The sequence below is a fragment of the Mustela nivalis genome, assembly GCF_964662115.1.
Source record: "Mustela nivalis genome assembly, chromosome: 8".
NCBI classification, from domain to species: Eukaryota; Metazoa; Chordata; class Mammalia; order Carnivora; family Mustelidae; genus Mustela; species Mustela nivalis.
This window is the reverse complement of record NC_139027.1, coordinates 30,737,864-30,750,553: the sequence shown is the minus strand read 5'-3', so window position 1 is coordinate 30,750,553 and position 12,690 is coordinate 30,737,864. Positions and strand designations below refer to the sequence as shown.

Here is a 12,690-nt window from a genome sequence, read left to right as displayed (position 1 = left end):
CAGCTCCTCAGAGGAGCACAGAGCGAGATATTCTTTACACATGACACTTTCCCTTTCCGAAAGTAATGCATGTTCTTTATAAACATTGTAAAAGAACTTTATAAAGCACAAAAAAAGAAATCTTTTTTTTTCCAACGATTTATTTACTTGGGGAGGGGCAGAGAAGAAGAGGGAGAGAGAGTCTTTTTTTTTTTTTTCTTCTCATCTTTTTTTTTTTTTAAGATTTTATTTATTTATTTGACAGAGAGAAATCACAAGTAGGCAGAGAGGCAGGCAGAGAGAGAGGAAGGGAAGCAGGCCCCCCCGCCGAGCAGGGAGCCCGATGCGGGACTTGATCCCAGGACCCTGAGATCATGACCTGAGCCGAAGGCAGCGGCTTAACCCACTGAGCCACCCAGGCGCCCGAGAGAGAGTCTTAAGTAGACTCCTCGATGAGCACAGAACCCCACTTGGGGCTTGATCTCAAGACTCATAAGATCACAACCAAGCCAAAACCAAGAGTCAGATGCACAACAGACCGAGACATCCAGGCGCCCCAAGAAATTTAAATCATCCTAATCTCATAACTAGAGAGAGACCTCCTGTTAATATTCTAATGTAGAGGGTGCCTGGGTGGCTCAGTTGGTTAGGCGCCTACCTTCTATCAGGTCATTATCCCAGAGTCCCGGGATTGAGTCCCGCATTGGCCTCCCAGCTCCATGTGGAGTCTGCTTCTCCCTCTGACCTCCTCTCCTCTCTCACTCTCTCAAATAAATAAAGAAAATCTTTGAAAAAATTTAAAAAAAAATTCTTATGTATATACTCCTGCCTTTTAGTACATGTGGACCTGTGCTTTTCTTCTCCTTTTTATAAAAATGGAGTCTTGAGGGGTGCATGGGTGGCTCAGTGGGTTAAAGCCTCTCCCTTCGGTTCAGGTCATGGTCCCAGGGTCCTGGGAGCGAGCGCTGCATCAGGCTCTCTGCTCAGCAGGGAGCCTGTTTCCCCCTCTCTCTCTGTCTGCCTCTCTGCCTACTTGTGATCACTGTTAAATAAATGAATAAAATCTAAAAAAAAAATGGAGTCTTGATTTAAGTGCTGCTTTGTAATTTGCTATTTTCTAGGCCAATCAACTTCCTTAACTAAAAATCATATTTTTGTGTTGTCTCAAGAAGTACTGTTTTCTCTTTTTACTTTTTTAGAATAATAAAATTAGGGCGCCTGGGTGGCTCAGTGGGTTAAGCCGCTGCCTTCGGCTCAGGTCATGATCTCAGGGTCCTGGGATCGAGTCCCGCATCGGGCTCTCTGCTCGGCAGGGAGCCTGCTTCGTTCTCTCTCTCTCTCTCTCTCTGCCTGCCTCTCAGTGTACTTGTAATTTCTCTCTGTCAAATAAATAAATAAAATCTTAAAAAAAAAAAAAAAAAAGAATAATAAAATTATGTCATGAAACTATCCTTTAAAGAGCATTAAACAGGGACACCTGGGTGGCTCAGTTGGTTAAGCAGCTGCCTTCGGCTCAGGTCATGATCCCAGCGTCCTGGGATCGACTCCCACATCGGGCTCCTTGCTCCGCAGGGAGCCTGCTTCTCCCTCTGACTCTGCCTTCCACTCTGTCTGCCTGTGCTCGCTCTTGCTCGCTCTCTGACAAATAAATAAAAATAAAATCTTTAAAAAAAAAAAAAAAAAAAGAGCATTAAACAAATATAGAGAGGCAGCGTGTCAGATGAAATACAGGACACCCAGCTGAGTCTCAATTTCAGATAAATAATAAATAATTTTTAATATAAGTACATACATATTATTATTATACATGACACATACTTAACACTTAAAAACCATTTGTTAGGGTGCCAGCCTGGCTCAGTCAGAAGAGCATGCAACTCTTGACCGTGGGGTCAAAACCAAGAGTCACATGAGCAACTGACTGAGACATCCAGGTGCCCCAAGAAATTTAAATCATCCTAATCTCACCACTAGAGAGAACTACTGTTAATATGCTTATGTTATAAGCCCATGTTGGGTAGAGATTGTAGAGATTACTTAAATAGATGAATAAATAAAAACTTTTCAAAAAGTTTTAAAAACCAGGGCACCTGGGTGGCTCAGTGGGTTAAAGCCTCTGCCTTCGGCCCGGGTCATGATCCCAGGGTCCTGGGATCCAGCCCCGTATCAGGCTCTCTGTTCCACGAGGAGCCTGCCTCCTCCTCTCTCTATGCCTGCTTCTCTGCCTACTTGTGATCTCTGTTTGTCAAATAAATAAATAAAATCTTAAAAGAAAAAGTTTTAAAAACCTATCTGTTATTTATCTGAATTTCAAATTTAATCAGGTGTCCCATATTTTTATTTACCAAATCTGGCAACCTTAACAAAGAGTAAAGCATGAAAGGGACACCTGGGTGGCTCAGCCGGTTAGGTGTCTGACTCCTGATTTCGGTTCAGGTCATGATCTCAGGGTTGTGACATGGAGCCCCATGTCAGCCTTCATGCTCAGTAAGGAGTCTGCTTGAGGTTCTCTCTCTCCCTTTGTCCCCCTTGACCCCCCTGCCCTCCTTCTCTCTCAAATAATTAAATAAATCTTCAACAAAAAAAAGAGTAAAACGTGAAACTCCCTCTTTCGTGCCTTAACTCTTCCTCCCAGTGACAACCACTGCGAACAGTCTGGCATATACACTTCTAGTTTTTTTGTTTTGTTTTGTTTTGTTTAAATTAACTATAGAGAAACACATACAAATACACAAATGCAGTATTGATATAAAGAGAACTGTACAGTGCATATGACTTTGCAGGATCTCATTTATCAAATGCCTTAAGATCTGTCCATGTGGGACACCTGGATGGCTCAGTTGGTTAAGCGGCTGCCTTCGACTCAGGTCATGATCCCAGCGTCCTGGGATCGAGTCCCACATCAGTCTCCTTGCTTGGCAGGGAGCCTGCTTCTCCCTCTGCCTCTGCCTGCCACTCTGTCTGCCTGTGCTCACTCTCGCTTCTCTTTCTCTCTGACAAATAAATAAGTAAAATCTTAAAAAAGAAAAAAAAATCTGTCCATGCGACTACATATCCATCTGCCATATTCCTTTTCATGGCTATGTGGCATACTGAGGAGCAAAATTGTGGGGCTTTCTAGGGATTATAAAAAGCAATGTGCTTGTGCTCTTTTACTTACAAGTCTGTGTACAGGCATGTTACATAGATCTTTCTCTTCAAGTTCCTCTACCGTATGATTACAATGGTAGAGACTAAAGTTTGGGGGTAGTTTGTTTTTTGCATGATCACCAGCATTGCCATCTACTCTGTTTTTCACTCAGATGCCCCCAGAATTCCATCCCCTTTTCCTTTGGCACTCGGTATCCATCCCGTCTATGTGGATCAGAAGAGTATGCAATTTCTCAGGGAAATACATATCAAAACCACAATGAGATACCACCTCACACCAGTGAGAATAACTAAATTTCACCAGTCAGGAAATGAGAGATGTTGGTGAGGATGTGGAGAAAGGGGGACCCCCCCCACACACACTGTTGGTGGGAACGCAAGCTGGTGCAGCCACTCTGGGAAACAGTACAGAGCTTCCTCAAAAAGCTGAAAATAGAGGGGCGCCTGGGTGGCTCAGTGGGTTAAGCCTCTACCTTCGGCTCAGGTCATGATCCCAGGGGCCTGGGATCGAGTCCCGCATGTGGCTCTCTGCTCAGCAGGGAGCCTGCTTCTCCTCATCTCTCTCTCTTTCTGTCTCTCTGCCTATTTGTGATCTCTCTCTCTGTCAAATAAATAAATAAAATCTTAAAAAAAAAAAAAAAGCTGAAAATAGAGCTACCCCTTGACCCAGCAATTACACAATTGGGTATTTACCCCAAAGATGCAAATGTAGTGATCTGAAGGGGCACATGCTCCCCAATGTTTATAGCAGCAATGTTCACAATAGCCAAACTATGGAAGGAGCCCAGATGTCCATCGACAGATGAATGGATAAGAAGATGTGGTATAGATATACAATGGAATACTACGCAGCCATCAAAAAGGTGAAATCTTGCCATTTACAATGACACGGATGGAACTAGAGGGTATTATGCCAAGTGAAATAACTCAATCAGAGAAAGACAATTATCATATGATCTCGCTGATGTGTGAAATTTAAGAAACAAAACAGAAGATCATAGGAAAGAGAGGAAAAAATAAAACAAGACAAAATCAGAGAGGGAGACAAAGCTTAAGAGACTTTTTAAAAAAGATTTTATTTATTTATTTGATAGAGAGAGAGAGCACAAGCAGGGGGAGCAGCAGGCAGAGGGAGAGAGAGAAGCAGGCTCACCGAGCAGGAAGCCCAATGCAGGGCTCAATCCCAGGACCCTGGAACCACGAACTGAGCTAAAGGCAGACACTTAATGACTGAGCCACCCAGGTGCCCCAGAGACTCTTAATCATAGAAAACAAACCGAGGGTTGCTGGAGAGGAGGTGCGGTGGGGAATGGATGGGGTAACTGGGTGATGGACATTAAGGAGGGCATGTGATATAATGAGCACTGGGTGTTGTTATAAGACTGATGAATCACTGACCTCTACCTCTGAAAATAATAATACATTATATGCTAATTAATTAATTTTAAATTTTAAAAAAGGAGTATGCAATTTAAGCATATGAATTATTTTTACCATGGCTGGAGGAGCTCTCAGGACACAGACCCTGAACCATTAGGCCAGTTATAGATCATAGGTTCCCATTCCTCAACAGGTCGGGCATAAGTGAGACATTAACCATTCTCTTCCAGGTCTCTCGTGATTCACTTCCCTGCTAACCTGCAGGTCCTCAGAGTCCTGCCCACGGACCAGCCCTAAGAGCTAACACCGAGTTCTTCCTAAGGCTTGGCCACTTTCTAAGTGCTTTACATTTAACTCGTTTCATCTTCAGGGTGGTTCTACGAACTAGACAGTATTACAACCCTGCTTTTACAGATGTGGAAACTGAGGACAGAAAGGTTAAGTAACTTGCCCCCGAATACAGCTAGTTATTAGAGAAATCTGGATATGAACACCGTCTGGCTCCTGCGTACTTGTTCTGAAGCATCCCATTATTTGAAAAGTACAAGGCCTTCTGGTGAATTGATCTTTCTATCAACCCTTCGCACAGGCCAGACTGACCTCTCCACCAGCTACCACCTCCCTCCCTACCCTCCTCTCTTTCCGAAGCTGCAGCTTTCAAACTCCTTATACTGGGTAACCAAAATGAGTTCCCATGGCCCAGCAAACCTCCTCTTGGTTTTGCTTCATCTGTTTTTGTTTTTTTTGAGTAGGCTTTATTTTTTAAAAATTTTATTTATTTATTTATTTATTTATTTATTTATTTATTTATTTATCAGAGAGAGAAAGAGAGAGCATAAGCAGGGGGAGCAGCAGAGGGAGAAGCATACTCCCCACTGAGCAAGGATCCCAATTCGGGACTCGATCCCAGGACCCTGGGATCATGAACCGAGCTGAAGGCAAACACTTAACCGACTTTATTTTTTAGAGCAGTTTTATGTCTACCGCAAAATTGAGCTGATTCCCCATATATCCCCTGTACAGATTCCCCATATATCCCCTGTCCCCACACAGGGATGGACAGCCTCTCCCATTACCAACACCCCCCATCAGAGAGACACATTTCTAACCATTGATGAACCCACACCAGAGTATCATTATCACCCAAAGCCCCTAGTTCAACAGGAGGGCTCTTGGTGTTGTACATTCTGTGGGTTTAGACAAATGAATAATGATACCTATCCATCATTATAATATGATACAGAGTATTTTCACTGTCCTAAATATCTTCTGTGCTCAGCCTATTCATCCCTCCCATCCCTGTAGCCCCTGGGAACCACAGATCTTTGGACTGTCTCCATAAATTTGCCTTTTTCAGAATGTCATAGTTGGAATTGGATAGTATGTAGCCCTCTCAGGTAGGCTTCTTTCATTTAGTAATATGCGTTTTAGTGGCTTTTCATGGCCTGATAGCTCATTTCTTTTTAGCACTGAATAACATCCTATTGTCTGGATGGACCGCAGTTTATTTGTTCATTCACCTACTAAAGGACATCTTGGTCCCTTGTTTTGGCAATTATGAATAGAGTTGCTATAAATACCTTTGTCCAGGGTTTTGTGTGGACATAAGTTTTTAACTCCTTTGAGTATCAACCAAGAAGTGTGACTGCTTGATCCTATGGTTAGAGTACATTTAATTTTGTAAGAAACAATCAAACTATCTCCCGAAGTGGCGGTGCCGTTTTGCATTCCCACTCGCACTGACTGAGATTCCTGTCGCCCCACATCCTCACCAGCATTTGGTGTTGTCAGTGTTCTGGATTTTGGCCATTCTGGTAGCCCTCATTATTATTTTAATCTGCATTTCCCTGATGAGGCATAATGTGGACCATTCATCTGCTTTTCAGGAGCTTGAAAAGATGAAGAAAAACAGAATTTTTGTTCAAAATTGTTCAGCTGTATCTACTTTTATATATATTTATATATATGTATATTTATAAGTATTATATATAATATAAATATATATGCATATATGTGTATATAAATATTATCTACTTTGATCCATTCAGCATATGTACACAGGGCCCCAACTCTCTGCCAGTTACACACTTGGCTCTGGAGACAATGACAAATCCAACAGCAGTGCTGCTCCTTCATGGGCTTGAAGAATTCCCTCAGATGGCACCACTCTCTGGCCACAGTAAACAGCCCGCGGAGATAAGAAGCACTAGTCAGTCCTTAGTTTAGTGTAAGAGTTTTCAATGACTGAACCATAAGGGCAGCAGAAACCACTGTTCCCAGCTGTCTCCAAACAACTCTTTAGAACAAATGGATTTTATACTATCTTCATATGTTACTAAGTTTTATATCAAATCAGAATTATAGAAAGTGACAGTCCTCAAATTCTAAATAGGACGTGATTAAAAAGCTTGTTTTGAAATGCAGAAAATACTGATTTCCATGCAAAAAGGGCCAAGTTTCTAGGTCAAGCCCCCGAATGATGATTTATTCAAGCCCATTGCTGATGTGGGATAAAGGGTAGAGGAAAAGTCTGTCCCTTTTCCTGGGCAAAGGACTGGCCAGAATATATTAATGGATCCTTCCATTCCTCTAACATCCCAAGGACCCCAGCTGTGCTATCCACCTCCTACAGCCCAAACTTCAGCCAGAGTGCCCTACAGTCCGAAATAAAAGTGCCTACTAATCCCAGCTCGAAGCTTCCACAACCTGAATGACTTCCCTTTGGCTTTCGGAGGAAAACAGACCTGACTTTCATTGACAAGCACTTTAACTGCCCCCAATATTTAATGTAGTTTCAAATGACTGCTGGTTGGCTACATGGATCTTCATGCCCTTTTTTTTTCAGTGTTAACTCAGTGAAGTTAAAAGTTCAAGTGATGTGAAGGAAGATATGTGGAGGCAAGGGAAGGAAAAGAGATAAAAACTACTGATCATTCACTATAGACACTATCACAGCTGGTAGCACATTTAATCATCATTATCCACTAATTCAGGCGAGGAAGTAAGCCTGGGGAGGTTAAATAATTTGCTTAGGTTCCACAGCTTTAAGGGACAAAGCAGGGATTTAAACGGGGGAATCCTCAGGGTTCCTCTAAGGGCACCTGCAACACTAGACCGCAGCCTCTGAACTCATCCCTTTCCCTCCACGCCCCTATGAACTGTGGTTTTCTAAAAGCACAAAGTCCATTTTTTCTATGTTTTTCCATAATGGCTCTCATGGCAGTAATAGCGGGGTATTTGGTAGTAACTGGGGGGAAGATAAAGGGGCAGAACAGGCAGTGATTGAGCGGGTAGGCTCTTTATTACCTGAGGCTCATAGGCAAATACTCTCATCACAGGGTTTGAAAGAAGTCATAATGACTGTAGGTGGGACATGATGATGAAAAGCATTTTTAAGTATTTTAAGTACAAAAAATGGCAGAAAAATTCATTGGAGGCGTTACTGATTTTTCTAGGCTGTAACCAAAAGATCATATGATCTACCTCTTTAGAATTCTACAGAAGAAAGATCTAATTTTCCCAGGGAGAAATGGAACCATTCTGACCTCCGGTCATGGCCATGATCCAAGCAGTTTATATAAGCTATCTGGGAAACTGGAGAGAGCTCACATCTAACCTGGCAGTTAGGAAAGGACCACGTCTCATGGAATTATCCATGCTTAGCTCCTCCCTGTGGCTCAAAACATTTTGGGGACACGGTAATGTCCAGATAACCCCATATTCTGTCACATTCTGTCATATCTTGTGGCTTTAAGTGACTTAGTTTTGCTCGTACAATACATATTCAGATACTCGAAAAGAATATGCAGTGAAAATAAAGTCTCCTTCTTAACCCTGGACCCAGCTACCCAGTCTTTCTTTTAAAGACAATCACTGTTAGCAATCTCTTTTTTAAGTTTTTTTTTTTTTTTTTAAAGTAATTTCTACACCCAAAGAGGGGCTCAAACTCATAGCCCCAAGATCAAGGGCCAAACTCTCCACCAACTGAGCCGGCCAGGTGCCCCCTTTTGGCAGTTTCTTAACATGGGTTTCAATACACAAGAATTGATCAAAATAGCAGCAGAGCACCATTTCACACTATTCTAACCAAGACGAGTATGCTTCCTGTTATGACATATATGAGGTCTTCTTTTATCTCTAGCAATACTGAAAGAATCTACCAAAAAAACCTGAAAGACAGGGCTGTAAAAAGGGAACAAAGGGTCATCTGCAACAACCTCGAAGATGGCTGCACACATCAGAAAGCACTAATTGATATTCGGAGGGCTTTTTTCCAGCTTCTCCTCTTCTGAAAATAGAGTGCTTTCCTTTTAAAATCAATCATTCGATTACCTAAATCATAGCATAGGAATGAGGATGTCTATCTCAATCCAGCACCCAGAATATTTTAGATGCTCTGATTCAACCTTTTTGGGAAGGCTGTGACGTATCCTAGTGAGAAAAATGCTATTTAAGGATCTCAAGACAGGTTACTAATGTGGGGGGCAATACAGCACAAGCTAGATCACTATAATCCGAGGGGATCTGGTTTTTTTTTCTCCCTTTTCAGAACATGTATGTAGGGATAATACTTTCTCTAGTTTGGTTGCTACAGGAGTCCTAGACTCAGAGATGACTCCACTGTATGGATGCCCTCAAAAACACTTCCACGCCCATGAAAACAGTGCTGCTTCCCAGGCATCATGTCAAGACACAAGGTTCATAAGAATTCCATGGATGCTTTGTCTTTTAAGATCCGCGTGACTCTTGTATCAGAACTAAAACAGGTAAGGAGTGAGGGTAGGTGAACGTGTGTGTGTGTGTGTGTGTGTGTGTGTGTGTGTAGAGGTACAAAGGGAGGGCCGCTATCTCCTGAACGGTGATAAGCAGAGATGGAAATGATTAAAGCAGATACTGACCACTTAGCATCTCCCAAGTTTTGCCAGCTCTGAAATTCTAGGCCCTCCGTCAAATTTTCGACTCCTCTGGGCAATTTTGCATCAGCCAAGCAATCTCTTTGTGATTCTGTGTCAGCCTAGAAAATAGCTATGCTACTAACAGAGGTGACTCAGCAAAATGATTCTAAAGACTCCTCTTTTGTCACTTGTCAACCCTCCTGCCTTCTGACTCCGAAAGCAGAAGATCTGAACCCCCATCAGAGAAAAACCAAGACCCAGAGTTTTCTGTTAACTTCTAACCATGAGCCATGTTACATATCTAAAGAACCAAGCAGACAGAAAGACACACCTAAAGGAAAACCTCAAACCTCCTCTCTAGTTTTTGTGCACGCCCCTTCCACTGAGCAAAGGGCATTTATCGTCAAGCAGTTTCTCTTTGCCAGCTTTATTTCAGAACGTATCTCCTGTCTAGCTATACGGTAGTGACAAGAGATAGTACTGTGTCCATTTTCCTTTGCTGAGATCAAACCGTAGCTATGAACATTCATGAATCCAATTATTTGACTAATGTCTATCTCCCCAGCTAAAGAGCAAGCTCGAAGATGGTGAGGACCTTGTCTGTCTCACTGAGTGAGATAAATGAATGAACCTTTTTGAAATGCATGGATTCCTACATGTTCCTAACTGCCCACGGGTTCCACTGAAAGTTCATCCTACTCAGGAGACCTCATTGCTAGACAATGAGTCCATCTTCCACTTTCCCACTCAGTACCTGGTTAGTGAGCAGCCCCAGAGCGCTGGGCCCTAGTTACCCCAGGCCAAGTCTGTTAAACTGTGGACACCCACAGAGCCATGCTGGTGCATTTCTGAGATGACCAGGCCTCAGAGAGGATCTGATGAAGGAGAAAGGAAGTGGAAGAAGGCGATCTTGGATTGTCCTTCTACATCAGAACACCAGGGAAGAACTGGGAGCCTCTTCCCCAGCTTTTCCCTTTCTTGCCCCCAACAGACCCGACACTTCAAAGACGGCTCCTGGGTTGCTGGGGTTTCGTCTTATCCTCAACTATTCTAAATTAATTAGAGCAAAGCCTAAATGGATAACCAGAGGCCAAGTCCTGTAGCGGTTCCCATTCATTAGTCTTTTTCCGGGCACGGGATGGAAGCACAGAATTGGCTGACTGCTAGCGCTCCGGACGGCGACAAGCTCGGCTGCCTGCAGCCCGATGGATCGATAGATCCGGGATTGGGGGAGGTGTGGGGGAGGAGCTAGTACGGGAGGGCTCGGGGTCTGGGACCCGCCCGGGCAGCCCAGGTCAGAGTTCAACCCACCTTCCAACTCTGCAAAGCCGAGCACCACATCTGACGCCCTGCCCTGCCTGTCTTTGACCTCCAGGGCCGTAATGGTGCAGCCCCAGGAGATGATGTCCACTTTCAGCAGGTCTGACTGCAGCTGGAACTTCTCCACTGTCCCTGCCCCTGAGGGCAGGTCTCCAAACACGGCTCTAGTCACCGAAGCCATGGGGGAAAGTCGGGGGCGTGCAGCGGCTCCCAGTCCTCTCGGAACTCGAGCCTCCAGAGCTGGAGTGGGACTTTACTGGAGAAGAGGCGGGACCCGGCTCAGACTCCTCCCCTTCCTTGCCTAGATTTAGAGAGTGACCTCTCCTGCAAAAAATATCCTCTGGCGACTTTCTAAATCTTTCCTTTGCCTGAGGGTGACAGGAAGGCAAAACTTCCAGACTGGCTTTTCCTTTGCTAACTCTGGCCGCAGTGCATGTCGGGAGTGGTAGTCTTTGGGAGGTGAACTTGCATTTTGGAGCGTGTAGTCTCTCTCAACCCAAATCCTGAAATCTGTAGGATTCTACCCTTCCCCGCCTCTCTGGTGGTGGTGGCGGTGGGGTCTCAAACAGGCAGTGAGCTAACTCTCATTAATGTTGGTGGCAGAATTTCAGAGAAAATTCTGGAAAATGCAGAGAGTAGAATTAGAGACAAACGAATGTTGCCGGGGAAGGGGGCAATTCAGGTTTTAAATTAACACTGATGCAGAGAAGAAAGGGCACAGGTAATTCAGAGAAGAGGCAAATCAGCACAGGCAGCTCTGAACACTGACTGCAGATTTCTTCTGTTTGTCCATGCAGTGAAGCTCTCCACATGTTTATGCTGCAACCTCTGCCCATAGGCTTTCCTGGCGGTAGGCTTGGAGTACCAGTCTGGACAAGGTCAAGTGTAGATGAACTAGGGCTTAGTTACACGGAGGTGGTAAGAGACAGCCTCTGACTTTCTTTTCCTCAGGGGTCTGGGGAGGGCCTTGAGGATCTACCCCCTCTGGTTCCTGAAGTCCAAAATTCCTTTAAGAAGAGATTAAGGGAGGGGTGCCTGGGTGGCCCCGTGGGTTAAGGTCATGATTTGGGTCATGGGATCAAGCCCTAGGCTCCTCACTCAACAGGGGAGTCTGCTTGCTTGAAGATTCTCTCCCTTTGCCCCTCCTCCCACTCATGTGCTCCTTGGATCTCTCGCTCTCAAATAAATAAATCTTTTTGAAAAAGGGGGGGGGGGATTAAGGGAATATTTAGTAAGGTCTCCCTAAATGTTAACTACTATAATTTTATCATCTTTTTCGTACAAGCAGAAAAAGGCTTTAAGTATGTACTGATGGGAGAGGAGAAGACAAGCAGATCATTAAATAATTGTCATGCTTTAGAGTGCCTCAGAATTATAGGAGACACTCTTTTTCAAGAATGAGTATTTCCAGGCTCATCCCTGGAATTTCTGATTCAATGAGTCAAGGGCAAGACTCAGGAATCTGTCCTTTTCACAGGGTTTCCTACGTTATTCTAATGCAGATTACCTGGGATCAGACTTTGAGAAAGGCTGCTCATCAGTTGGAGGACTAATCTCAGGTTCCCCGCAAACCCCTCCCCACAATAGGCTCTGATGCCATAAAACCAACATAGGCTTCTAAAGGCCTTTAATGAGATTGTCAAATACAATACAGAAGCTTGTGTATTTCTTTACTGAATGTGTCAACTCCAGACAGTCCTGGGCCTAGGAAGGGGAAGGAGGCTGGAAGCCGGAAGACAGGTTTTATTTGACTGCCTTCATACCTATCTTTGCGTGACACTGCTTTCGGTTTGGTTCCTAGGTACTGTGGAGGGGATTCAACTAGACTCTGGTAAGCACCAAAATGCATCTATGATCAGGAAATGAGAATTGGAATCGTGTTCCTAGAATCAGATGCTGATACACATAACCGTGTCTCAGCCCTTTCTGTCTGTAGTTTGAAGGATTATTTCACCTTCTTGCCACA

At 43.9% G+C, this 12,690-nt stretch overlaps 1 protein-coding gene across 1 annotated transcript in view; it reads right to left on the bottom strand.

Annotated features, from left to right (window-relative positions):
• The window catches only part of GALM (galactose mutarotase), a 53,046-nt gene extending 41,891 nt beyond the window's left edge, over positions 1–11,155 (bottom strand). The window contains exon 1 of the mRNA XM_082745730.1: positions 10,716–11,155. Coding sequence (XP_082601856.1) covers positions 10,716–10,905 — 190 coding nt within the window. The 5' untranslated portion in view covers positions 10,906–11,155. The remainder of the gene's footprint in view (positions 1–10,715) is intronic.
• Between the last annotated feature and the right edge of the window lie 1,535 nt (positions 11,156–12,690).